The sequence below is a fragment of the Phlebotomus argentipes genome, unplaced genomic scaffold, assembly GCF_947086385.1.
Source record: "Phlebotomus argentipes unplaced genomic scaffold, Phlebotomus argentipes genome assembly scaffold_4, whole genome shotgun sequence".
Classification (NCBI taxonomy): domain Eukaryota; kingdom Metazoa; phylum Arthropoda; class Insecta; order Diptera; family Psychodidae; genus Phlebotomus; species Phlebotomus argentipes.
Genome location: NW_026776174.1, coordinates 1,988,101 through 2,015,356, shown reverse-complemented (window position 1 = coordinate 2,015,356; position 27,256 = coordinate 1,988,101). Strand labels below are relative to the sequence as shown.

Below are 27,256 nucleotides of genomic sequence, written 5' to 3'. Positions count from 1 at the left end.
GAAGCAGAGCTCTTCTCACCCACTCTTTGTATTGCCCTTCTGCATGTCGAAGCTTTTTCCGTGGCGTTGAACTTATGAACTCGCACTGGTTGGACTCGCTCAATGGTCTGTGCGTTGAATTTATAACATACCACACTGGCTTTTCTCTCAGCATGCATGAATATACTACAGCAGAGAGGCAAAGTTTAAGAAAAGACGAGGCAGTTGAGCGACAGAGTAAGAAAATGTGAGGAAACTCAAGCGAACACTGAACATAAAATGAATTGAGGCGCCAGTAAATCGGCCCCTAGAACTGGGGAAAAAGCCACAGTACATAGTGCTGGAGCGCCGGGAAAAAAGGGCCTCACGGGGTTCACTGCCGTGCGGAGAAAGTGTATTGTGTACATGGAGAAATCATTTATTCAGGACTTTAAAGCGAAACATTTTTGCACTTGATTGACTACTGAGAAGAGAATGTAAAATGCATATGCAGCTAACTAAAAATAATTGCAGCTTTTGACAGCGTAAAAGAATTTCTCTGAAAAATTCATATCAATTTGTTCATCAAAAGAAATGAATATGAAAATTCAATTAATCTTTTATTTTCTCCCTTTATGTGACTAGAATAGCAATGATACAAATTCATGACATCAAATATTCAATGGGTATTTTATACCCTCTGCAGGAAGACCAGTACTTTTCAGTATCACATCCTCTGCCAAAAACGATCCAATCTAAGTGTTATAATACGAATAAATAAACCCTCTGAAGGAGTAATTTCATAAATTAATCATTAATTACATATTTGCCAATGGCACACACACCATTTTCCACCAAACTGGAGATCCATCGTTCCTACTTTATGTTCTTGTAGTGCGAGAAGTATCGCAAGACATTGGTATTTTCTGCCAAACAAGCATATAATCCCGTGTTTGCACAATTTATCGCCGTTTGCAGGATATTTACTTGAAAACTACAGTGTGTGTGCAAAATGCAAATTGGAAAGGCTCAAACTGCCAATCTTGATTTTCACATCACCATCGGTGGTAATAATCACTTTTGCCGTGCTGATACCGCTTCCCACCATATCCCTGAAGTCGTGACGAAATATCCCACAGGGTGAACTTGTCAAATTCATTGTCTCCTAGAGTGGCAGATGAATGTGTGATCCGGGTAAATAGTTGGGGTTTCGTTTATCTGAAGAGTATCAAATTTTACTATAAATCAACAACATAACTAAGTAAAAAATTATCATTTGTATACATCGTATACATATTGTACATTGTTATAATTAGCATTAATGCCTATAGTTATTAATCACAGACTACTAGTAAATTCACCCATAACAATTAGTCTTCTATGACGAATTAGATACATTATTTGATACAATCATTAATCCGAAAGTGTGCATAATATATTCATTACTCAATATCATGTCATTAAATATTATCATTTCATTGTCGACGCATCAATTTATATCGACAGCCACTGACATGGAGCCTCACTAGTCGCTATTCTATGTATCGAAGCGTGAAGATGAGTTTGGTGATGCCTCAGCAGTAGAAGGAAAATACAGAATTATTTATTAATACATCGCACACACCAATTTCAATGGTTTTCCATCGTGAGCGAGTGTCTATGAAATTCCATTGTTAGAATGGCGCCTCACATAATTCATATATATTTCACATCAGCATAAAAGACGAAACGGCGCGGAAAAATTAAGATTTTAATAGATTTTTTTTTACTACTCCTTCACCGAAAAGGAACGCTAGAGAGGATTTAATGAAGAATTCCGCATGCAATAAATCATCGGGTGTCATTAATATTTTCTCACACTCCATGGAAAATGAAACTATTACTTTCACATGTAAGGAAACTTTCCCTGAGGATCTGGGCTTCAGGGGCAATGGAGATGGCGAATGGGTGGAGGGTGAGAGAGAGAGAAAAGAATTGTGTGTATTCATGATTTCAGAAACAACTTCATTCATATCTCACGAGAGATTTTGCCTGAAGGTGGATTTCTTCTTTTCTGAACATTCTCATGTGTTCTGGAGGGTAAATTGGATCTGAAGTTTATGACTTGGGAAAACTTTATGTAAAGATCCAAAACACCCCGTGTTAAGGATAGAATGAGGCTTCTGGCGAGAAGATATGAATAACAGAACCACAGAATATCAACTCACTTCACTGATCTTGAATGTTGTTTTCGTGGTAATGCCAGGATTCTCGGAAAAAAATGAATGGACTTTCACCAACATATAAGAGATCTCTAATAATGAGGTTACTATTTTATCGCCTCATCCTGAAAATTTGATGTATTGATTCTCACAAATCGAAAAAATGATGCGAACTGTGAATCAAAATGTACTGAAAATTTCTTACCCACTCAATTTATGTCATGTCGAAAAATTGGTTTCGTTTTGTAAGCACTTCAAACAAACCACTTTCCTTCTTTTCCTTACAGATTACACCAACAGGGGAAATCGGAAGTTTGGCGACAAGTGCGATGTGACAAATGATTGTGGCTTTCCTGGTTCCATCTGCGACTCTAAGAAGAAATCATGCCAATGCGTGCCCGAACTACCTGCCACCAATCACATAGACAAATGTGGAAAAGGTGAGAAGAGGGTTTTCACAGTTTTCGCCTTGTAATTGATTAAAAAGAAGTATATGTCAGTGACATTACTCAATTTCATGTAACACGAGAAATATCATGTTGAATGTATGATGGTTTTTTATCGTCACAGAGAAACCCAATTTTTCATGTAAATCATTATTTGTCACGCACATTTTTGCATTCAATTGATTTCATGTAATATTCATTGTTACTTCTGTGACACATTTAAAAGCAAGAATTAATTATCGTATCGGATATTAATGGATGGAAAGCATACAAGAGAAAATATTTAGCAATGCATTCAGCGAAAAAAATCAATCAACCCTTTTATACAACACTTTATTGTATGCCCATAAACCAGAGTATCGCATGTGGTTTATCAGCAGGAACGCACTGGGTCCGAGATTCATCATCGGGCCTGAATGTCGTGTTTAATGGGGAATTCCATCCAGATTTCAATCGAGAATTTACGCGTTTTAATGTGGCAAAGCATACCCCCTGTAATTGGCCTGAATTCACCGCAAATACCCATAAATTCCCCGCTGAGACATAAATCGATATCCATCCTCCGAAACCCAATGAATATGCATATGCTACAGCCATTCAACATGTACAAGTTCATCGACTGACTCTGCATTCAGTTTCAATATCCCTTCAATTGCTCTTCGCGGTACAAAACTGTACCAGTAAACCGTGTTGTAAATTAGAGTGAAATAAATACTTGATGGAAATCTTTTGAATTGACGTGATATGTTGCACAAAGCACAATAGAAAGTTCAGCAACCAAATACAAGAGAAGCTTTCATGTTCAAGTATTTGAAGTAAAAAAAGTTAAAGAATTAAGTAAGAAGAAATAATGCCTTTGTTTGAAAATACATCAGAGTTTTACCCTTTTCAATACATGCATTTAATTATCGTAAACATGTTACATCAGCAAAAATTTGCTTCATTATACTTGGTTGTGGTTTTACCACAAAAAGCTTCTTTCTTCAGCAACCACATTTCTTAGAGTTTCATCCTTTGCCTGTTTATTTCCTTTCTAAATTGGTTTTTAGCCAAATGTTCTCTGTCAATTTCACACTACAAGACAATTTGCATACAACAAATTCCTTCCAGTGGTAATTTGAATAATTTAATTACTTACAAACCTAAAGTACACAACACAGTGTACCTAATAAGCAAACTTTGGCACATCTAAAATTCACTAGAGAACATATTTCTGATAAAGTTTCCCATGCTAAACCTCAGTTGGGTTACAGGGAAATTATTGCAAATGAAAGATTTATCGCGCAACGCAATTTCGTGGAATTTAAATGAATCTCATTATGTTTAGTGGAAAAAAACATGTTGTCAACTCTTAATAACCACACAGCACAAGTTGTATGATTACTGCAATTTTATACCTTCACTTTGGTGATATTGTCACCTGTTTTCGACGATGAGAGAAGTTTAGTTAATCAACTGAAACGAGAGACAGAAAATTACTTGTAATAATGGTTTTCCGGATTGTAATACTGTTTTGGATGTTACAGAAGTGCATTTCATTTACCCCAGGTTTATTAATTTTACATTAAATTGGTATTGCGCTCAGATAACAAACAATTTTAATAATGTCAGCAAAATCTCTCAACACGATAATTTAATTAACTCCGCTTATGATGTGCTGATGTGGGGATTTTATCGATTTTCCAGAGGCTGCCATAAACGAAAGTTGCTTCTTCAATGAACAGTGCGAGGCCCTTAACTTCCAGACTGAGTGTCGCGATGGACGCTGCATTTGTCGCTTCGAGATGAGTCCTGTGGTGAACAAGGATGGAAGTATTGAGTGCAAAGGTGAAGCCGATGAGCTGAAAAAAAATTCAACCCCCCACTAAATCAACATTTCCTCTTCTCCTCACACACATGCTAGGCAAGAATGAACCAATTGAACCTGTGACATACGTGGATCCCGCCATGATTGGAGTGCTGGTCGGCATGGCTCTCATGTTCGTCATTATTTGCGTGGTTCTCAGGCTCTTCAGTCGGTGAGTTTATTTTATATTACACTACTTTGTGAAATATTCCTTCCTGTGGTCAGACTCGAAACTTTTCGGTACACAGGATGTATGTGCGTGCGGCAAAAGTGGCCGAAAGTATAGTCAGGAGGCATAGAAGAAAAAAAGTCCTCGGTTATTAATTCACCACTGTCGACGTCATACAATATTAGTGGGGTATGCAAACTTTTCTGTTCCACCGAAAAAGCGCTAACCAGGGAATGTAGTGTAGGCAATAAATGTTTAATTGCGTGTGTAATTTTAATGAAATTCATCCAACTTATGACATCATACAAATGTGAGCCACACGAAATTTGTTAGGTTCTTCCCAAAAGGTAACAGGAAACAGAACATAGAATCAGTCAGGCGGAGGGAATGAAAATTTCATGCTTCATATTATAGAAATGATTCATTCTGTGTGTGCATGTTTCACTTTAACTGAAATGTTTCTTGGTTACCTTAAGTTTTCTCAACACAATTCTACCCTATTATTTAGCTTAGTGCAGACTTTCAAAGTTGCCTTTGAAGTTAGATTGCTATCATGTCTCGATCACATATAATTTCACACATTTCATGAAAACTCCAACCTTAATCACTCACAGAGGTGCAATAAGCCACTGCTGTATAATGTATAAAAGCAAATTAATTTACAATTCGACAGTTGTTGGCCTGTCTACCTTCAATTCTCCCGAGAGCGTGCGACAAAGGGCTCCTCAAATGGGGTGAATTTGGTGGGAAAAAATTCTGCCATTTGCACATTATTATTCCTCGTTGAGAAGCAGCACAAAAAACAGTCTCGCACAGAAAATTCCATTTATAGTTCACGTCAAATATACAAAAAAGAGGATGATTGAGTGATACAATTTTAATATAAAAAAAATGAAGACTTTTTCGAGCGGAAAAATAATCTCAATTGTTGCTGGCGGGTGTAAATCTGCTCCGCGTGATCAAAATGTGATTTGCGCCCGATTGAAGCTCTTTTTCGCCAATTCTATCAACTGTACTGAAGTAGTGGGGCCCGTTTCGTCCACGAGTGCCTTGAAGAAGCCCCCTTGGGATTTCTGGATAAGTTCATAAGGGTGTCCAAACTCCACTACACGTCCCGCATCCACCACAAGGACACGATCGCTATCCATGACCGTGTGCAGGCGATGAGCAATGGTTAATACTGTGCATTGTGCGAATTTGTCCCGAATTGTGGTCTGGATAAGTCTGTCGGTTTCCGGGTCCACATTCGCAGTCGCCTCATCTAGAACCAGAATCCGATTATTGCGAAGGATGGCTCTGGCCAGGCACACTAGTTGCCTTTGACCCATACTAAAGTTTGAGCCTCCGTCGGACATTTTACTGTCTAAGCCGCGTGGCAAGTGCGAAACAGCCTCCTTCAGCTCGACTTGTGCCAAAGCACTCCATATCTCGTCGTCTCTCTTCTCCTCAAATGGATCAAGGTTGTGGCGAAGTGTGCCAGTGAACAGGATTGGGTCCTGTGGGATGATTGAGATTTTGCTTCGTAGGTCATGTAAGCCGAGAGTCTCGGTATCTATTCCATCAATCTCTATTAAACCCTCATTGAAAGCCAGTCGAAAGAGGGCTTGTATGATTGAAGACTTTCCAGCACCTGTTCGTCCAACGATTCCAATTTTCTCCTGATTCAGAAAAGAAAAGGAACAATTTTCAGAAGAAGTAGAAAGAATGTGAAAATCTTTTATATTAAATAGAAAGAATTTTCTTTGTGTCATACGGAAATTATAGTTTTTGTGAAAATGCATTTTATCATACTAAATTGCATTTAATTGCATACTTTCTCTGCCCCTGGAAGCTCACATTTTCCATTGTCTAAAAAACAAGTGCAAAAATTTTCTCCGAATTAAATATTCCGCTTAGAATTCTTGCTATATAATTTGCATTTCACAAAAGGTGAATCCACTTTTTACATTCCGCGTTCGTGAATTGCGGATCGACTGGAAAACGTGACGGCGGAAATTGCGAAGTATTGGACGATTATAGGACTAAATGATAGCCTACCTTTGATCTAATCGACACATTGATATCCTTCAGCACGTTTTTTCCATCGTGGGTGTAGCGGAGGGAGAAATTGGTGAATGCGAGCCCACCTGAGTGTGGCCAATCGACCGGTGGTCGATATTTTGGCTCAGTCTCCATCGCCGGCTCACTCGGTTGGTCAGCATATTCAACCACCCTCTCCACAGATGTCATTTGATTTTCCAATTCCGCCGTTTGACGCATCCCCCACTGGCACATAAAGATAAGATTGAATACTTGTGTGATTGCCAATCCCACATTGCCTCCCAAAGCGTCTAGAAATTGTTCAACACTCAGAATTAAACATTGCTCACCATGGCCATATCTGTATATATATATTTGTGGTATGAAATGCAAAATGGGTGGATGGGAGTGCCAGACAATTCGGGGACAGACGTCGAGAGCAGCAGAGCATTCGGGAAAGAGATTAAAAATTCATTTCACTGCACAATTAAAGTTACTCCATGTAGAATCCAATTGGTTGCTTTGTAAACAACGGCAAAGCTTATGCATATTTAAAAACAATTGTTTAAAATTTCAAAAGATTAGTTTTATAGTGATATTTTGGCATTGAAATTGATAGAATGAATGTCCGAAAATTGCATATAAATGGACAGCAATCATGCTGTCATGTTGAATATCATTTAATTAAGCCAAAAATTGCTGTGTGATATTTAAATTAGAGTATAAAGATACTTGTAAGAGTAGTTGTCTGAATATTAGTTTTAGAACTTCCAAAAAGCTTCTGTCACTGTTTTCCAAGCTATTTTCTAAAGGTAATGAAATTTTGCTTAGCGTACTTTATATTTTAATTAACTTTCTCAACTAATTACGACGAAAATTTTCAATTCATTATGTACAATTTATTTCCCAATATCCTTGAATTTTAGGATATAAAATCCAATAATGCAGGGAGCGTGAATTGCAATAAAATTCAATTATTATTCTGATGCACTTGCGAGGATGAATTCCGGAGAAAAATTCGTGACATAAATGCGAGCATAAATATCATCTATGCGCAGTGTTTTGGAAAATAGTGCTGAAAATACTTCCCACACACGCACACACTGAAATTTCTCTAGCTCTGTGACTTCTGACCCCCATTCCTCCGCAAATTCCCGATAGTGCTATAAAATTTAGCATGAGAGCGTGTATTGTGTTGAGTCACGTCCAATGCCATTAAATTCCACTCACCATTGCCGAGCACGAGAAAGCTCATCGTTACGGAAGTGATGTACAGAACACACACGAGCTCCAGCCACAGGGCGAAAGCTCGGGTTGTTGCCAAATAGAGATACCATGCCGATGTATTGAGATCCTGATGCGAGTCAAATTCATTTGTCAGAACTCGCTGGGCATTGAAGGCGCGAATTGTGGCCAGGCCCTGCAACGTGGCGTTCGTGTGGGAGAACACGGGACTGCGAGCTGCAAAGAAGAGGACAATGGAGTCAGTCGCATCGCTCAAAATCAATGGAAAGTGCTGAAGAATGCAAGAAAAACAGTGAGCGTGCAAAAAAAAAGCTCTTCTCCTTCGAGCCGGATTTGAACCAGCGACCTATGGATTACCATTGGAGCTCGGGGCTCCCAACTACAGTCCACCGCTCTACCAACTGAGCTATCGAAGGCTGAAAGCCTCTCGCTCGGCCACTGACCAACAGCGATGGGGCACGATTTCTAACAGTGTAGCAAACGAAAGCTCCACTTCGGTGACTTCGTTAGAATTTAATCAGCACACCATACACTCACCGCAATAATTATAGTCACGCGCTTATCGACTCGCTCGACGTTCTTCTGCAGAATCGATTTCTTCATCACATTTCTGTGCTGGTCTTCCAGCAAATAATCTGAGAAACTTAATTGCTTGCCGAAATTGTTTTCGGTCACAGTCAGAGTCAAATAAATTCACGTGACTTGCGACAATGTTCAGGACAACTTGCGAAAGTTTTGTTCGTGCAAAACATTCTAAAACCATGAACATATTTTGGGAGTGAAAATTAATCTAATATTTCACAAAACTCTAAAAATTATGAAACAATAAATAAGTGTTTATTTAGATTAAAAAATATATAAATTTTAACCAAATAAACAGAACGACGTTTTTACGATTGAAATATACGCCAGTGTATCTAATTTTTTGGAAAAAATCCAGCAAATATTTGTTTGTCCCCAAAAAATCAGTGTTAGTACACTTTATGGCTGTACGGCAATATTTCATGTGATCGCATAATCATAGCTATTAGTGTAGGGGTCATATATCCGTTTTGTACGGTGTCGCGTGTTTAAATTGCCACTTTTACGAGGTAACTTTTCGAATGGATTTTGCGTACGCGGGAAAACAAACAGGATATTTAGATGGTGAAGTGATACTCACTGAGAGCTTCCACGCGCTTTATATTTCGCGCGGTGTTCACGTAAATGTGCCGCAGGAGGTAAAACATGAGGGACATTATGAATGTTGGCAGGAGGAGCCAGTAATTCACAATCGCCACCAGTGTGATGATGGCAATTAACTCCAGGAAGAACTGTGGAGGTAAAAAGTGGCATTAGTCAGCATCAATAGAGGGCGGACTTTTTGGCCTGTCACTGGCCATTGGGAGCTATAATTACCAGGATACAATCCATCATGGCAACAGGTAATTGTGCGTCCACGCAGCCAATATCCTTCGAGAAGCGATTCAGGATGCGTCCCGATGGGTTGGTGTTGAAGAAGAGCATCCTGGCCCTGGTGAGGCCACGGAAGAGCTTATCGTGGAGCTTCACCGAGGCCCTGAGGCACATGTGAAAGAATGAATAGGAGCGACTCAGGGTGAGTCCCAGGAGCGCCATAATGGCAATGGCGTAGGTGTAGATGAATCTCTTCCGGGATTCCTCTTCGTCGCCAGCGTGACTTGTGCTTCCGTCTGTGGCGTTTCTCTGGTATTTCTCGAATGACACAGATTCCTCCCAGTTTACCCTAAGAGAAAATGGAAGATTTATCAATGATTTATGCGCTGTAATTGGATAAAAGAACTCACCATTTAGCCACAAAGTAATCGACGCCACTTATGGCCACTTGAGCGGCTACAAACAGGAAGCATACCAGTGAAACCGTCCAAAAACTTTCCACAGACTTGAAGTACGACTTGTACGTGCGAAATCCTATGGCTCCAACTACTTGAGATTCTTTGGATGTTGTCGGTTGGTGGGCTAAATTGCTGCTTGTTTTGCTTTTCTTCTGCAACAGCGAAAATGAGAAAGATAAATAGGAGGGCATTAGAAGAATGCTCTGTAAATATAATCAAGTCAAAGTTGGAAAGCTCATTTTACTTGAATCATATACAAACAAATGGGGACTTGAGCAAATTTGTCATGGAATTCAATAACGTTCTGCTTCTGATATTTGAATTTATCTTTAGCTTAATTGATTATGACACATAGAAATAATTTCTGAGCTTTCTCCAACTTTGCACACAACGGATAAATTAAATATACATATCCTTGACCATATTTGGAACTTTTTAGACAGCTCAATGAGTGAGTGCGACCGTTAGTTGCATATGGTTATCTAGTAAATGTCAACTATAACAAATGGCATTAAGCATAGAGTGGAGAAACTATTGAAACTAAATATTCCATTTATATCAAATAATATATATAAAAGTGAACATTTGCCAAGTTTAAAACATACAACAAATGTCGCAATAAAGCGACCATAAATACTACAATTGATAATAATCTGTGGAAGTACGTCTCTCGTCGCAATTCCAATAGAGCATTACCTCGTCATCTGCTGCCTCTGTCTTGCCTTTGGCTTCCTTCGCCCCATCCTCGATGGCGTTCGCCAGCAAACTGTAGCTCTTGCTGGTCTTGAGCTCCTTAAATGTACCGCTAGTCTCAATATGGCCCACATTCATCAGAATAGCGTGGTTTACGTCCTTCAAATACTGCAGTTGATGCGTCACCAGCACGCAAACTTTATCCTTTTTTGTTGTTTGCCATGTGTATTTTCGTGAGTCGAATGGATGTAATTTTGGGGCGGTGGCAAAAGGTTAGACTCCAGTGGAATATTTTGCTATTAACTTTAAATATACCATTCAATTTGCAAATACCTTGAGGAATTCTTTGATGCATTTGTCGAAGATGTGCTTTCCCACGTGTGTGTCCACGGCGGACAGAGGGTCGTCCAGGAGATAGATGTCTGCCTTCTTGTAGATGGCGCGTGCCAAGTTCACTCTGGCCCTCTGGCCGCCACTCAGACTGATCCCTCGTTCGCCCACAATAGTAGCATCGCCATAAGGGAGCATAGCCAAATCCTTCTCCAGCGCACACACTCGAATGACAGCCTTGTATCTGTTGGAATCAAAAGGATTTCCTCCTATCAATACATTTCACAAGAAACAGTATTATATACAGAATCCAACTGACCTGCTCTCATCATACTCGTCCACGAAGAGGATATTTCTTCGGACACTTCCCTCGAAGAGCCAAGGTTCCTGGGATGCGTAGCTAATCTTTCCTGTGACTGTCAAAAGTCCATCATCCAATTCAAGTTCACCGAGAATCACCTGTAGAAGAGTGGACTTTCCCGCGCCCACAGGTCCGACGACTGCACACAAACTGTTGGGTTCCACCGTCAGGTCAATTCCGCAGATTCCTGCAAAGATTTCACACCGTCAAGTTATAGTAATTGTGAGACAAAACTGCTCGATTCTACTCAACTTTTAATGGCATATGAGTAACTATTAAATTTACACCTTCATTTAGTATGAAAGATATTATATTATGCATGAAAACATGAAAAAAGCATTCCATATCTTTATTGCGTGAGTATATTATATTTTTATTCCAATCTTGACATTGATATAAGGAACAGTGTTATGGTAAACAGATCATGATGACTATAACGAATATAGAGATTTACACCTATTATCTATCTATACGAATCCTGATACGAATAAAAGGGAGTAAATATGAAACTGACTGTGCAAATGAAACTTATCCTTACCGATAGACTTGGATTTCCCATCTAAACACCAAGAAGCTGAGGCTTGCTTAAACACAATGCCTTTCTTGAGACCACTCTTGTGATGTATTCTCTTCTTCTGAAGCATTTCTGTGATCTCGAATTCTCCATTAGCCAGTCGACGGCCGACATGGTCATTGGGAGTCACTCCATTCATTTTGTTCCCAAGGAGTTCCTGCTCCTCCTGCTCATAATTGTTGAGCAGCAGTTCTGTTTTGGTTTCTGGGCTTTCGAGGAACTCCTGAATGCGCGCCACAGAGATGAGACACTCAGCCACTTGGGTGAGAGCAATCGACCAGAAATGCAGCATTGAATTGTAGAGGAAGCCGAAATATGAGGTCACAGTAAAGACTTTTCGGGCAGTGACGTTTCCAAAGTAAGCATATGTGACGATACTGAGGAAGATGCAGAGGCGTGAGATGAGATTGAAGGAAATGCAGGTTCCTCTGATGTAGAGTGTTCCTCGAATCGCTCGGATTTCCTTGCGACGAATCGTATCGACGATCTTAGCGAAGGACTTCTCCCAAGTGTACATCTTGATGACCTGAATTCCGTGAATAATCTCGTCCATGAAGCGAACTCTCTTGTCCGTCCTCTTAGCCGTGCGCAGACGATAAGTGGCTGCTCGACGACCAATCCAGATTTGCAATGGAATGAAACTCAACATCACCGCGATACCAACAAGTCCAGCCACTCCAATCTCCATGTAGATGAAACTCCCAAGTACAATCAACTCCACTGGTCCCTTCCACAGATCGTGAATCATACTCACGCCCGTGTCGAATTTGCCCACATCATTGGACATGAGATTGATCACGTGCCCACTCAAGCCATCTTCCATCACGGACTTTGTGAGCTGAAGGGACTTTTTGTAGATAAGAGCGCAACATGCCAATCGGATCTTCATGCCGATCTGGAAGATGTACAGAATGAAGGGATGAAACGTGATGACGGGCACCAGGGAGCAGATAACGATGCCGGCTGCGTAGTGGAATGCCTCGTTGCGGGTTATCTCAGTCTGGCCAGGAGCAAAGTACCTCACAAGACCGCCCAGACAAAGTGGCTGGAAGACACTAATAAGAAACTCCTCAAGTTCTCCACACACATACGCACACTTCGCCATATCAACGTGATAATTTGCTCACCGCATTAGCGTGTCCAACGATGTATAAATGATGCCAAAGCCAAATATCTTGGCGCCAAAACACTTGAGAATGACAGTGAGAAAACGGGGGTGCTTATTCTTCTGCTCATCCGACCACAGGCGTGTGAATTGCTCTTCCAAGAGAGAGCTTTTGTGGTTCTTGAGTGTGGCATAAATGTCGTCCTCGTCGATGGGGCGCTTGAGGCCCAATTTGAAAAGGCTCTTCAGCCACCTAACAAGACATCAACGCATTTCCATCAATACCTACATATATACAGATATTTATAGATATTTGGGAGTCAATAAGTTCATGATAGGGAAACTAATATTTATTCAGATGATGAATTTAAAAATAGAAATTCAATTCACAAGTGGCAATTTAATATTTGATAACGAATGACTTTCGGGACACATTTTTGAGAAATGCTGATCAGTGGAAGAGAATAAGTGGCATTTTGAGAGTGAAAAATGAGACAATTTGACTCCACTGTCATTGATATCGTTCCATTGAACTTGACTCGCATTCCACGATAACAACTCAAAAAATTTATCAGCGCAACTTTCATGCTGATGAATAAATTGAAGTACAAGAGCACTTGTACATTGAAATAATTCATTCAATATCATCATCATCTTACGTTAAACTCGAAATAATTATTTTGTGATAGTGATAAAGAAACGCTAACGTTTCACTATTGATCTTTGTCTTACAACTGAAATGAGAGAGAGAGAGCAAATATACAAAACACTGTTTTTCCTAGACAATTTGACGTCAATCAGTTTAGCATAGCCTCACAAATCTACTCTTTACACTATTTGGTATCACCGTTATTTTACAATTTTCAGATAGTTAAATCATCAGTATTTTATACCATAGTGATTCAGCAATGATTAGTGCTAAAATATATTGTTTGCTTGTATAAACACTTCAGTAATTCAGAATTCACAATATAAAACGTGAATTTACTACTGGTTCATAAAATTACTTCAATGACATGTTCATTATCAGAGGTACGCAAGTGTGCTAGAAAAAAAAAAGAAATTTCACTTACCAGAATGTCAGGAGGGAGAATATTGAGGCAGTCTCCACGGGATTCCTCTCCCGCCCCTTCCCTTTGTTTACCAACTGAATTGTTGATCTTATCATTGCTTCAGTCTATTTCAAGAGCACTTTATGGTGATATAACCTGCTCACTAAATGCACTTTAAAGTCGAGTCCACTTGCGAGGTAATGTAAATTAATAAAAAAAATGTGTTCAATTCATGCAGTATTTTCCACTGTCATCTTTCACGCACTTTTCACATTAACATTCGCTTCCTGGCGTGGCGAGGAGAAAATGTGTCCACTCGTTGAGAAGTTTTATGAATCAGCTGTGGGCGTAAATTTCATGTTAGCCACGATGAGGGCGACCAACAAAAAGCGTTGGGAGTACACTCAGTACTTTTCCTTCCATTCAACGCTCAAAAATGCAAATTTTCGAGGCGAGAAAATAACGCTAAAAGACTCGCTTTTAAAATAAAATAAAGAGCACGCAGCGGAGGATTGTCATTAGAATATTTTTCCATTTTTTTTCCCGGATGAGAAAAAATACATGGTCGACTTTTACGATATTCTACTTTTGTTGGTGAAGGAAAAAAGGCGAGAGACTTTCCGTGTGCGCGAAGAAATGAGTTTGTGTTTGAGAATTAAATGGGAATTGTGTGAATCATTGGATGAAATTTGCTTAACCCGATGTTCGTGGGGCAAAAATAGACACGGAGAGCTTTTACCATACACACTCTCCATGTTATTATGAAAATTAGAAAGAGAGAAAATACGGCGACACGGAAACACTTTTGCCTTTGATGGATTTTCCTTCTCGCACCGCCAAACCCGAGCCTCAAAATCAATTGCCGGCGGGCCGAAGGCGAAAACCGCGTCTATTCACGGTGAAATGTGAACTTGAACTACTTAAGTTGCGCGTAAGTCATTGGGTCTTTCTCAACACACTTTATCACTTTCCCTCGCTATCTCTCTCTTTCGGATTTTTAGCCAAAAATTGTGTGTCACATAACGCACTTTCTGAGCTTCCTTATCGCTCAGCGTGAGATATGATTGCCATAAATTTTTCCCCTTTGTCACCCTTTCATCCGCAGCTTTTTTTTATACACACGAAAATTCACCTCAGAATCTTGAGGTCTCTCCATATCGCGTTTTTTCCGCGTCTCTCTGGTCAATGCCATTGTCAATCACAATTCGCGGAAAGTTCACGGTATGTTTTTTTTTTAACTCAAAATAAAAGGTAGTGAATCTTGCGCAGAGATGAGCATACAGAGCTGAAAGCGTACGTAGAACAAAATGTTTTTGATGTGAAAATGAACGCTTAATGAGAAGAAAAATGAATTTGAAGTTGACTTGTGTCGATTACATTATCTCTTCTCTTGCGCAAATCTCAGAAATTGCAAAATTATTTCTCAGAAGTATTACTGCTTGACGAAATTCCGACACCATACTGGGACGTGTGTGATCTCTTATCTACAACCAGTGCAACTCTGCAAAAACACACAAAATTAATCAGCGAAAAATTAAGTCACATCAACCTTGAACACTTTGCCGCTCTTTATAAGCATTTTACGAATATCTGTGCTGTGACAACAGCGTTATTAATTTTCCAGCAGAAACGATATTAAATTGCGGAGAAAAAACTTTCATTTTCAGCGCTGATTGGATGGCAAAAAAATGTTCGTTTGATTAGAGCAATTGGTTGTAAAAAGAGTTGATAAGTTTGAATTGTCGTCATTGTTTAAAGTGAAACGCCTCTCTTTTTATTGGTTATTTTGGGAATTGGGGGACTTGATAATGGGAATTCTGGAAGATTAAGTCGCAAGTTCAATTGAGGCAAATTGTAAGGCGAGTCAACAAATCAATTGAGGGACCACAAAGGGAGAGCTTCTGCTGAGAGCAACAAACTGGTTGAGACTGTGAGATTATTTCCTGGAATTAATTGGTTCAATTGATAAAAGAATGTCATCATTCTGTAATCATTTTAATCAAAAGCTAAGCGATTGGCGAGAGAATGTGTTGATATCGTCGGTATTGAGTGAATGATATCATTGAATGAACCACGTGGTTGTTTTCACACTCTCACTCTCGATTCGTCAAACACAGTAATCAGCTGTTGAATACATAGGATCAACGATAGCTTGTCGCCAAGACGTGCTCACGACAATCCAGCATCCACGTTTTATATTTTAATGAAAAGAAAGGAAGTGAATTTAAACATAGAGCAATTGTGGAGAAAAGCCTTGTCATTTAAAGCAGCAGACATTAAGCTTTTCACACTCTTTCATACACAGACTTACTGTGAACATTGTATGTATACAAATTGAATGTATATCTTTAGATACTACAAAGGGGAAAAAAGACTTGTGAAAATGGCATTGAGTGAAATGAGACAGAGGGAAAAGCGAAGAAATGCCACAGACAAAGTCAATGGTCCCCGAGCAAACCAAATAATCCGATTAATTCCCTTCGTTCTATAATCTCAAGATGTCAGTGTTTCCAACAATAAATAAAGATGAATAAATATTTGCCGCGATGGAGCACACAAAAGATCTCGCGTTTCGCGACTAGTTAGCAAATTCATCTAATAGCTACAAAATATCACCGTTCCACTAAATTGAACTTTTAGCGTGTTTTTTCTGCCTCATCTTGACAAAATTATTACTCAATCACGCACCAGTAGAAAGATCACCACACACAACTGATCAAAAGCACTGAACCCAGTGCAGATCCAGCAACAGTATGCACTTCCAGACAGTGCAGGACGAAGAGCTGTGAAATCAGCTGATCTTCCCTTCCCACTGAGAATCACTCCACTCGCGATCGAAGCTGAGAAGCAACTGCCGGCTCAAGATTGTTGGCCTCTCTTTTCCCCTATCTCAAGCTCTGCTGTACTTTGAGCCACAATCAAGACACATTTATTGTGCTTGTATTTTACACATGATCAAAATGTGGCTCGAAAAACGGCTGAGAGCGGTTCTGGGTGTCACCGCATGGGATTATCGTTGGAAAAAATAGTCAAATATTGTGTCAAGAGAAAAACTTCGCAAGGACAACAGATTCAAGTCAACAGCGAATTGATAAGCCATGACTTTTATTTCCGGTCCCTGTGCTCAAACGTGCGAAATTAGGCGCATTTCGGTGTGGGATCCACACACTCCGAAGTTCGCGCCACGCGCAAAGACGCACCGCGGAAGGTCAAGTACGAGGTGGCGAAAAATACAAGTCTATCTCGAAGAAGATCGTTAAAATCACAGTGGAAAAGTGTGGGAAAATCCCCAGCAGATGTTCGGTAGTCATCACTTGGCAGAAATTAAGACGTTTACTGCTTTGATCGACTTGAGAGACTCAAGAAGGATTTAGGACTGTTATGACAAGAAGTGTGTTCGGCATTCACAGATATTTGTGTTCAAGAATTTGTGTTCTTGGTGGAAAAAGAACACACACATGTTGAAATTCACACTTTTGGACATTATATGAACATAAAAAAGAAATTACCCGTAATTAGATGTATCAACTACACAGAGATTTACTAGTTTAAACTAGTAGAAAATTCAATCAAAGGCATTTCAATACAGCATGAAACTGTTGCTAGTATCATAACATTTTGCCCCGCATTTTGCGAAGCTCTTGTCAATTCCATATATACACATTATATGATATGACTCTATATAGTCCAAACTTTATCATGGAGCATGAGTGAGAAACAGACTGTTCAATTGAGAGCCTAAGTATTATCGTGTGGTCATGACCATGGCACATCACGTCACTTTGAGCGTGAAATTGTGGTGTTCTTCTCAACCCAATTTCCACCATGTCTCTCGCAAGAAGTTCTTTGTTGAGCACTGGAATTATATTGTCACAAGACCTTCAATGAGGAGCCACACAGAAGAAGGATTTCGATGAGGGACAGTTGAAATTTATACATTGCTTTCAGTCGTTATGGGAATAACGATTAAACACATACTGGGCGACTATCTTGGGGCAAGAAAGGGGAATTATTCTGCAAGAAAAAATACACTCTATATTCTCCAGCATAAATTGCATGAAATTTCAATTGAAAATTTCACCAAAATACAATTTCAATCTAAGCTACTGGCGATGCATTTTGAGATAGCAATACTGATGGGTTCCTTCACTTCACTCTTCATGAAGATTACTTGGCGATCTTCGTGTCATTTTGTAACTTCAGAAAAGCCTCCTCAGCCACACGGGTCAGCAATGCCGACGTCGCGGGTCCTGTTTGCTCCACGAGCGATTTCAGATGCCCTCTCGGTTGCTGGAGAAGCTCAAACGGAGTGCCGAACTCCATTACTCGTCCTGCGTCAATCACCAGCACGCGATCACTGTCCATCACCGTGTGCAGTCGGTGGGCGATCGTGAGCACCGTGCAGTTGGCGAATCGGCTGCGAATTGTCGTCTGAATTAGTCTGTCCGTCTCCGGATCCACATTGGCCGTCGCCTCGTCCAGCACGAGGATGCGATTGTCGCGCAGAATGGCCCTGGCCAGGCACACCAGCTGCCTCTGGCCCATGCTGAAGTTGGATCCTCCGTCGGCCATGCGGCAGTCGATGCCTCCGGCCAGCGCGGCCACGGACCCGCGCAGCTCCACGCCGTCCAGCGCACTCCAGATGTCGACGTCCTTGCGCTCCTCGAAGGGATCGAGGTTCGAGCGAAGCGTGCCAGAGAACAGGATCGGATCCTGCGGGATGATGGAGATTTTGCTGCGCAGATCATGGAGGCCGAGAGTCTGAGTGTCGACGCCGTCGATCTCGATGCGTCCCTCAATGGGCGCCAGTCGGAAGAGTGCCTGGATCATTGACGACTTCCCCGCTCCTGTTCGTCCCACGATTCCCACTTTTTCCTACAAGAAATACTTGAAATCATTTCACATTCATAGGTTTATCTTATTACCCAACTCACCCCTGCATTGATTGAGAAGTTGAGATCTTTGAGAACTTTTTCGCTATCACTGGAGTACCTCAAGGAGAGATTGTTGAAGGAGATTGTTCCTCTATTGGGCCACCCTTCAACAGGGCGATACTTTGATGCTGTCTCAAGTGGCGGCTCTGAAGGTAAATCTGCATATTCAAATACGCGCTCCACGGAAGTCATCTCATTCTCCAACTCTGCGGTTTGTCGCATTCCCCACTGACACATTCCTATTAAGGAGTTCACTTGCATAATCGCCAAGCCGACGTTTCCACCAAGAGTACCTGAGGATAAATTACATTTCAATAACACATTTATATCATTAAGGCAGCAAACTTCTACTAACTGTTGTCCAGAAAGAGAAAACTCAGCGTCACTATGGCAATATAGGCCACACAGACCATATCGAGCCAATATGCGAAGGATCTCGTGGTGGTAATATACATAAACCATGCTGAAGAGTTCAAATTTTGATGCAAATGAAATTCCCTCTGAAGATAGGATTGCGCCTTGAGGGCACGAATGGTCGAAATTCCCTGCAGTGTGGCATTCACATGTGAGAAAATTGGACTGCGCGCTGAAAGAATAGCAATAGAACCACATTCAATTGACTCCAACTCCCGAAAGAAAATCGCGATTGCAATTACTCACTCATCGATTCGAGCCGCTTTATGCTTCTCCCCGTGTTGATGTAAACCCTCCTGATGACATACAATAGAATCGAAATTGCCAATGTTGGGATTATCATCCAAAAGTTCACCACACCCACCACCACCATCACAGCGAAGACCTCCAGGAAGAACTGCAAGAGACCATCGTTTAATTACATCAGACAAACTTTTCTCTGAAGTGCAAGTATTCAAGTAATTTTTCATACGATTCACCCTTCCTTTTCTCCTGCACTCTTGCACAATGTGCCAGACAACTTTGAAGGAGAGGAAAAACTCTTGCATTGTGCTGAGAAAAATGACGGACTTTTTTGTCAGGAAATTTAACAAAAGGTATAAATTGAACAATGAGAATCCTGTCTTGATTTTCAAGAGAAAGAAACTTGATTGATGACTATGCTGTTCAATTTTGAGACGCTCCTATGAGATGCTCATTTAAGTGTCAAGGAGTTAATTAGATGGTGAGAAATTATTGAATGTCAAAAGTATTTCAACAAATACTTGAATTAATCCGTCATGCTTTTGCCTGAGAAAGTTTACTTAATGCAAATTTTTCACCACGAAAAATGTACTCACAATAATGCAGTCGATGAGTCTTGATGGCAAATTGGTGTCAATTCCACCGATGTCCTTAGAGAATCGATTGAGGATTCTTCCGGAGGGATTGTTGTTGAAGAACCACATCGTGGCCCGCGTGATGCCGCGAAAGAGGCGGTCGTGAATTTTTGTGGATGCCGTGAGGCACATTCTGAAGAAGGAAAAGCTCCTCTGAATGACTAAATACAGCAATATCGCCATGATTGAACCATAGATGATCATAAACATCTGCCTCATGGACTCCTCTTCTGTAGATATGGGAACAACTGCCACATCGTCAGTGCTATTTCCCGACAGTTCAGTCACATTTGCAATTATGGTACTTAGAATGTCTGTTGCATTGCTTTCATTTTGCACTTGATTCTGCACAAGAGATTCCTCCCAGTTAACCCACTGAGCCACGAAGTAATCGGTTCCACTAATAGCGACTTGAGTAAGAACAAAGACAGCGAAGACAAAGAGGATAAGGCAAAAGCTATCCACCGTTTTGAAGTATGCCTTGTACACACTGAGGCTCACAGAGCCAATGGCTTGAGTCTCTTTCTCCTCCTCCACAACAGAGTCATCCTGACCTTTGAAATCCACCTGAGATGGGAAGGTTTTTAGCTTTTGTTCCGCCACGGGTGTTTGTGGCTCTTGGCTCTCGTCTGGAGCGAGAGAAAGAATGGACTCAAGATTGCTCTGTCGGATCTCATCGTAAGATCCTTGCATCTCCACCCTGCCGCCGTTCAAGAGAACAATGTGCTTGATATCCTTGAGATACTGCAGCTGGTGTGTCACCAGGATGACGATCTTGTCGGCCAGGAATCGTCGAATGCACCGCTCGAAGATGTGCTTTCCCACGTGAGTGTCCACAGCGGAGAGAGGATCATCCAGAAGATAGATGTCCGCTCGCCTGTAGATCGCTCTCGCCAAGCTCACCCTCGCCTTCTGTCCACCGCTCAGACTCACACCACGCTCTCCCACAATTGTGGCATCTCCGTGCGGAAACATATCTAGGTCCCTTTGTAAGGCACACACTTTTATCACTTCATGATAGCGCTGCTCGTCGTACTCCTCCACGAACAGAATATTCCGCCGGATGCTGCCTTCGAAAAGCCACGGCTCTTGGGCAGCATAACTCACTCTCCCATTGACTTCCATTGTTCCCTCATCGATTTCCAGCTCCCCAATTATTGTCTGCAACAGTGTCGTCTTTCCAGAGCCCACGGGCCCGATAACGGCACACATCCGATCCTCTTTCACCTCCAGCTCCACTGAACTGAGCCCATTTCTCACATCTTCACTTTCACTACTCCACAAAGCGGTGACATTCTTGAGAGTCACTCCCTTAACTTCCGCCTCTTCATTGTCTATGCGCGGCGGAAGGAGATGCTCAGCATCGTGCTTGCCGTTGAGCTTCAACTGCTTCGTGAGTGTCTGCATTTTCCTCTTTACGTTCATTTGAATTTCCTTCTCCGTCTTTCCATTCACAATAACCGCTTCATTGTCTTCCTCATGCTCTACCTGTGGTTTCGCCTTTGCCTCGGGTCTCATAAGGAACTCCGTAATTCTTTTGATTGAAATATAAGCCTCTGCACATGTGGTGATGGCCATTGGCCAGAAGTGCACCATTGATTCGTTGAGAATATTGTAAAAGGAGGACACGATGAACACCTTACGGGCAGTGAAGATGTTTCCGAAGTAGATATAAGACATAAGGCTAATGAACAGGGCAAATTTGGAGATTAGTGGAAAGCAGTAGAAAGTGGCTTTCACGTAAGCCGATCCTCGAATTGCATTTATCTCTTTTCTCCTTATTTTATCTACCATAGAGGCGAATGACTTTTCCCACGCGTACATCTTTATCACCTGCCAAGTATAACTATATTTATTAGCGTCTGCTCAAATATATTTAATTAGTGAGATACCTGAATTCCCTGAATGATTTCATTCATAAATCGTATCCGAACATCTGTCCTCTTGGCAGTTTTTAGCCGGAAAGTGGCTGCTTTCCTTCCAATATACGCTTGGAGGGGAATGAAGCTCAGCAGGAAGGCCATTCCCAGGACACCGGAAACGCCAATTTCCCTATAGATGAAGTATCCTAGTAGTATTGCCTCTGTTGGGCCCTTCCACAGGTCATGAATGAATGCCATCGCTATATCAAATCGTCCCACATCGTTAGACATGAGATTAATAACTTGTCCATTTAGTCCATCAAAGACTGCAGACTTGGATAATCTCATCACCTGCCAAGAATGCACAATTGATACACATCAGTTAATTATGTCTTTACGAACAGAGGAAAGGTAAATTGCCAAATAATAAATCATCTGGCATCATGTCTTCATGTTATCCCTCTACAGATAAGAGATGATGAAATTATGTGCCTTTGAGAGTTCGTCGGCATGCTTATCAGTTTGATTTGCAACTACGATTGCAGATTCTCCAAACACGGAAAACTGTCGCTTCACTCACTCACCTTCTCGTACATCAAAGCACAAGTTCCTACGCGAATCTTCATGCCCTGCTGGAAGATGAATAGGATGAAGGGATGGAAGATAAGCACTGGGATCAGAGAGGATATAATGATCCCCAATGCATACATGTAGGCTTCCGTTTTGGATACTATTTCATCTCCTGGCGAGAAGTACGTCACTAGACCTCCTAGGCACAGAGGCTGTGTAATTCTGTGAACAGAGCAAAGGATGATCAACATTTCATAAGACACAGTCACACATTTCTTAAAAATCTCACCTCATCACTGTTTCTAACATGCTAAAGAGGAAACCCAGTCCTATGACTGACCATCCATAGGCTTTAGTGTATATTCGCAGAAGTGTTGGGGACTTCTTTTGCGACTCCACCGCCCACAGCCTCTCGAAAAGCTGCGTGATTCCCTCACTCTTGTGCTCATGCAGCGTCTCATAAATATCACCATCCTCTATAGATCGCTTACTTCCTATTCGGAATAAGTCTTTTAAGTACCTGCAATAACAATGCAAATGTAATCAACTTGGTAAACAATTCATTTCGTCATATTGTGAAATTTCAAGTATCGCTTGAATGTTTCAAAAGCATAGGAAAACTTCCCTTTTCCCCTGAAATCAGACAGCCTCAGGCGTTCGTGAGTTTGCTCATATCAAGGATAATCTTTCATTTTGAGGCTTTCACTCGTACTTTATCCATTTATAATCGATAAACCTTCAAATATTTCATTAGTTATACAAAATTTTTCTGATTTGATTTATAAAACCGCAAATTCAGGAGAATACCACAAATGGTATTAAGCATATTTATACTGATACTACACATATTTAATTGCATTATATGTTACTCCGTTTCTTTCCAATACATATAGCAAATTTATGTGCATGATTTACAGTGTAAAGTTATTTAGGCAAAGGTTTATTCGAAATAAATCCTTCTCAATCTCCTATTTCAGGCTCGCATTTGCGTGTAATACTCAAAAATACCCCATAATTCATACAGAAATAACTTTTTACCCACTCATTCATATCAAAGTGAGTTAACACAGTTGACACTCTCTCAAATTGGTATTGATTATTCAGTCCAATTGGTCATTATTGCTCGAATTTAGGCACAACGATTAATAAAATTAAACTGAAGCTTCCACGAATTGAGTGAAATATTACTCACCAGAATAAAGTTTTGCTCAGGAAGTTGGCATCGCGAACTGGATTCCTCTTCCTTGTTGTCGCATTTGCCTTGTTCATCGTGAGATTATTTTAAAAACTACACACAGAAGCTACAAAAAAAAAACACCCTGCAGTGCAGATTTTCCACTCTGATGGCTCCGAAGTACACTTTTTATGCAGTCTCTTGAACTGATATGAGCTATATCACACTGCGTAGCTCTTCTATGAGATTATCAATTGCTTTGTCTCCCTTGAGGCACTTTTTTGCTCTGGATTCCACTCGTTCCGTCGTCTCGGCCAATCTATCGGAGGTAAATACACATCAATGATTCAATATTGCCGCTAAATGGGTGTAAAAATCAGAATAATGTGATTGGAAGTGACCTCAGTCGCTGCAAATATGCAGTTTACTGAAATGCAGACACAACACTACAGAGTGAGGGATAAAGAGCGACTGTATGGAAGTCTTAACAACTACACAAACAGAGACGTTAGCAATTATGTTTCATTGAAAAAAGGTTGAGAGTTCACAAATGAATAGGGAGGAAACACAACTCTAAAATTCTCTCTGCACACTTTTTAGTTGAAAACATACACGCAGAATAATTCATCCATTGCCAAAGTCTATGTATTGGATGTTACATCATGAAATTGGCGATTTCTTTGTATACCTTTTTCTAGCTCTTCTCTCTGGGTTTGCACCTTGAATTTAGCCAAATCTAATTACAGCCTGATCACTAAGCACACTTTTTGCGAAAAATTTACAGTTTTATCTTTACATCGTTGCCTTCGATGGACAAAATGTTGGTACAAAGAAAAACTTGACGGAAAAAGTCAAGCGATCTTTGGAAGAAATCACAGAAGAAAGACGCGATTGTATCGCATATTCAGCACAAAAATATATATTTCTTCTGCATAGACACTGCAAACTTGTCCTCTCTTCACTCAACCTCTGTCTAGTGACACGTGCACTGTAATTCAACGCACAGACCGATCAGCTGTTCACTGTAAACTGAATTGAGGAGTCAAGTACTCTCCGCTGAAGCGATTCGCGTCCGATAAACTGGGAGAGAACGCTGGCTTTCGTGGCCCCTTAAATAGAGAAATCCCCTCTTGAGTAGCGCATGGCACACAACCATCGGTAATCTTGCGATATATTCATATCAGTGTGCTTCGTTCATGTGGTGGCTGTATTTTTTGGGTGGAGAAATTCTCTCGTTGCCGGCGAAGTCACGTTCGCGAGTCATATCGATTATTTTGCACACACACTGTTGCCAGCCAATTCCCCAGTTTTGACGCAAAATGATCAATATCGAGACATTGGGACACTTTCCCGCATTGATTTTCCCCCCAAATTCAGTCTCTCGGACGCCTCGTGGCCGCTTTCTGGCGAGATCAATTGGATCCTAAGCGTGCCAAGCCAAAAAATTCTTGGGATCGCGCCATCGCACATCTCAGATCACTCAAATAGGCGATTGAGAATTATTGTGAAATTCCAAAAGCAAGCCACGGGGGCAAATATGAAAAGAAACGAGCTTTTGCGTAGTGTGGACGCGATAAGATTAATTTGTGAGAGACACACATAAGGAAAGACAGATGATTGTAAATTACTACGAATTCCATGTATTAAGCTGCGCCGACGTAGCCAAAACATCAAATACAATATTTGAGAATCACAGCCATAAGAATGTCCAGATTCATAATCTAGGTCAACAGCATCGAGATTAAGATCTCATATACCTGCTGATGGGCGTGCTAAACTTTCCACACATGCTTACAATGGCAACACGACTGAACGTTAGATTAGATTTGTAAGTTTGCGTAAAATTACTCTTCCTCCAGTACTATAGTAGATTAATTATGTGTATGAATTGTAGGCGTCATCCTTATCATTAACCAGGAAGGTCTACAGACGACTAATATTGCGCAATATGAGACACACGACCAACTGTTTTATCAGTCTCATAAAGCACCTCAAAAATTCTCAAATTAATGATGAAATATTTTAGAATAATAAATCATTTATGTGGCAGGATAATGTATGAAAAATCATCTGTTATTACCCTTAATCACACATGAGGAATGCTGAATCTTTAACTCGATCATGAATAAATAAAGTCTATGCTATCCCTCTTCAAATTCATGTTACGTGAAGCAAATACATTCACTGTGACGCGATGACAAAAATCTGAGCCGTTGAAAAGGTAATGGAGAGTGTAAACGGAAACCTTATGCTTTTCCTTGCAGTGCTCGCTGGCGTGAAAATCGCACAATCTTCAATACACCGAATCCACGCCTCATGAATGTATCCCTGTTGCGTGAGAACAAACTATTGCATGGGCAGGAGAGACGCGGTTCCAGGATGTCGGTGAGGGTGCCATCACGCCAGCCCAGCATGGCCTCATTGCGTCCTCACTCACCGAGTGCATCTCTAGGTAAGCAAGGTTTGTATTCCCGCCACTGCCACTTGAGCACCGCCGCCTCCTTTACTCCCTGAACAAAGGCGCCCACCCAGACCTCACATGCAGGCGAGAATTGAAAAAGGCTAAAGGGCAAAAAATCCCTCTCCTGCGTGCCAAGAGTTTGCTTCATGCCGAATCAGAGTCTGTTATTAAATGGAAATTTTTTCTTTCTTTTTCTTCCCACTCATCCTGACCATTTTCCGTGGAATTTTCATTGGGTGCATTGCATTGAACTAAAACTTGTTAGAGACCAATCAGACAAAGAAGGACAAAGGACCATCAAATGCCATCTAAAGAGAGAGATTCTCCAACATGATTGTTGAGATTAATCTCAAGCATATTTCACTTTCTTATAGTAGAAAATTTCATTATGCTATGTCTGATATTTATGCATTATTTCGCATAATATATATATCAGTCAAATCTCTCATCTTAGCGAATTCTTCAAAGTCCACAAATAGTAAGTTCTCCCGTAAGAGTATATATAAATTTGTCTGTGTATAGAAAAGAATTCTTCTGTGTGCAATTTCTCTTGGACAATATAGCCTTTTAGTGTGTTCAAACCTTTCTGATGCTGTTCTAGAAAGTTCATACACTGATTGCAATTATCTCTGTATTTATTCAAGAATTAGAGAAAAAAAAATGAGTGTTAGAAATCTTGAAATTATCGATAACTTCAGAACATTCCAGAACAGCATCGCTTATGCAGTCTGTCTTCAACTCAACTGTATACTATGGAAAAAGCGTGGAAAATTAGATAGTAAATTAAATCTATCTGCAGAGTAATTTATGTAGTGGTTGCGCCAGTCGTATGCAACCTCAAAATGTTTTGTAGTCTCTCTCTCTTTCTCTACCATTTTCAATTTATTTCATTGTAATGTTTCCTAATTATTTTCACGTCTATCCTTCTGCCACTGAACGTGTTAAATAGACACATTAAAGCGCTTTGCATGTTTCTAAATTGCACCGGAATAAGAATTTCAACCACACTTCATACAATGTGTCTGTTTAGTTTTGATCAATAACATAGTATACAATAAATCTCTGTGTGATGTCAACCCTTTCACGACGACTAGCTTCTGAATTGTGCCAC

The 27,256-nt window shown here is 40.6% G+C and overlaps 3 protein-coding genes and 1 non-coding gene across 8 annotated transcripts in view; 1 reads left to right on the top strand and 3 right to left on the bottom strand.

Moving 5' to 3' along the window:
- The window catches only part of LOC132258659 (uncharacterized), a 38,525-nt gene that overhangs the window by 6,967 nt on the left and 4,302 nt on the right, over window positions 1-27,256 (top strand). Inside the window, exons 3-7 of one of the 3 annotated variants that reach the window (XR_009468284.1) lie at window positions 2,447-2,599; window positions 4,292-4,432; window positions 4,509-4,623; window positions 25,949-26,136; window positions 26,411-26,623. Coding sequence is in view for 2 of the 3 variants with exons in the window: in XM_059756057.1 (XP_059612040.1) it covers window positions 2,447-2,599; window positions 4,292-4,432; window positions 4,509-4,623; window positions 25,949-26,145 (606 nt within the window). In the remaining variant the exon portion in view is untranslated. Of the gene's footprint in view, window positions 1-2,446; window positions 2,600-4,291; window positions 4,433-4,508; window positions 4,624-25,948; window positions 26,146-26,410; window positions 26,624-27,256 lie in introns of all 3 variants that reach the window. The other 2 variants (XM_059756057.1, XM_059756058.1) reach the window with 2 other exon arrangements.
- Window positions 1,118-16,767, bottom strand: LOC132258658 (probable multidrug resistance-associated protein lethal(2)03659). Of its 3 annotated transcripts, XM_059756053.1 has the most exons (13): window positions 16,541-16,767; window positions 13,874-14,192; window positions 12,823-13,053; window positions 11,660-12,750; window positions 11,080-11,308; window positions 10,764-11,004; window positions 10,434-10,634; window positions 9,690-9,889; window positions 9,283-9,628; window positions 9,047-9,197; window positions 7,870-8,100; window positions 6,658-6,950; window positions 5,429-6,278 (listed from the first exon to the last, which is right to left on the bottom strand). In XM_059756053.1, the coding sequence occupies exons 2-13, from the start codon at window positions 13,966-13,968 to the stop codon at window positions 5,580-5,582; spliced, it is 4,008 nt and encodes a 1,335-aa protein (XP_059612036.1). In that variant the 5' UTR covers window positions 13,969-14,192; window positions 16,541-16,767; the 3' UTR covers window positions 5,429-5,579. The 3 variants fall into 3 exon arrangements, with proteins under 3 accessions (XP_059612039.1, XP_059612036.1, XP_059612038.1); XM_059756056.1 differs by lacking the exons at window positions 5,429-6,278; window positions 6,658-6,950 and adding an exon at window positions 1,118-1,176; XM_059756055.1 differs by lacking the exon at window positions 5,429-6,278 and having other exon boundaries at window positions 6,722-6,885.
- Trnay-gua (transfer RNA tyrosine (anticodon GUA)) lies at window positions 8,203-8,300 on the bottom strand. The gene is made up of 2 exons: window positions 8,264-8,300; window positions 8,203-8,238 (listed from the first exon to the last, which is right to left on the bottom strand). It is a non-coding gene; the product is annotated as a tRNA-Tyr (tRNA).
- LOC132257888 (ATP-binding cassette sub-family C member 4-like) lies at window positions 17,862-24,765 on the bottom strand. Its single transcript, XM_059754933.1, has 10 exons — window positions 24,373-24,765; window positions 23,703-24,003; window positions 22,800-23,030; window positions 22,525-22,732; window positions 21,971-22,291; window positions 20,040-21,911; window positions 19,447-19,597; window positions 19,142-19,372; window positions 18,787-19,079; window positions 17,862-18,727 (listed from the first exon to the last, which is right to left on the bottom strand). The coding sequence occupies exons 2-10, from the start codon at window positions 23,777-23,779 to the stop codon at window positions 18,020-18,022; spliced, it is 4,092 nt and encodes a 1,363-aa protein (XP_059610916.1). The 5' UTR covers window positions 23,780-24,003; window positions 24,373-24,765; the 3' UTR covers window positions 17,862-18,019.

Bases quoted from the DNA above. Each gene is read 5' to 3' on its own strand.
- LOC132258658 (XM_059756053.1), bottom strand. From the start codon at position 13,968: ATGATAAGATCAACAATTCAGTTGGTAAACAAAGGGAAGGGGCGGGAG. The intron at 11,309-11,659 runs GTAAGGATAAGT...AAATCTTTGCAG, and splicing joins TGGGAAATCCAAGTCTATCG to GAATCTGCGGAATTGACCTG. The intron at 9,890-10,433 runs GTAATGCTCTAT...TCGCTGTTGCAG, and splicing joins CAGAGGCAGCAGATGACGAG to AAGAAAAGCAAAACAAGCAG.
- LOC132257888 (XM_059754933.1), bottom strand. From the start codon at position 23,779: ATGAACAAGGCAAATGCGACAACAAGGAAGAGGAATCCAGTTCGCGAT. The intron at 23,031-23,702 runs GTGAGTAATATT...TTGTTATTGCAG, and splicing joins CTGAGCAAAACTTTATTCTG to GTACTTAAAAGACTTATTCC. The intron at 22,733-22,799 runs GTGAGATTTTTA...CTCTGTTCACAG, and splicing joins ATGTTAGAAACAGTGATGAG to AATTACACAGCCTCTGTGCC.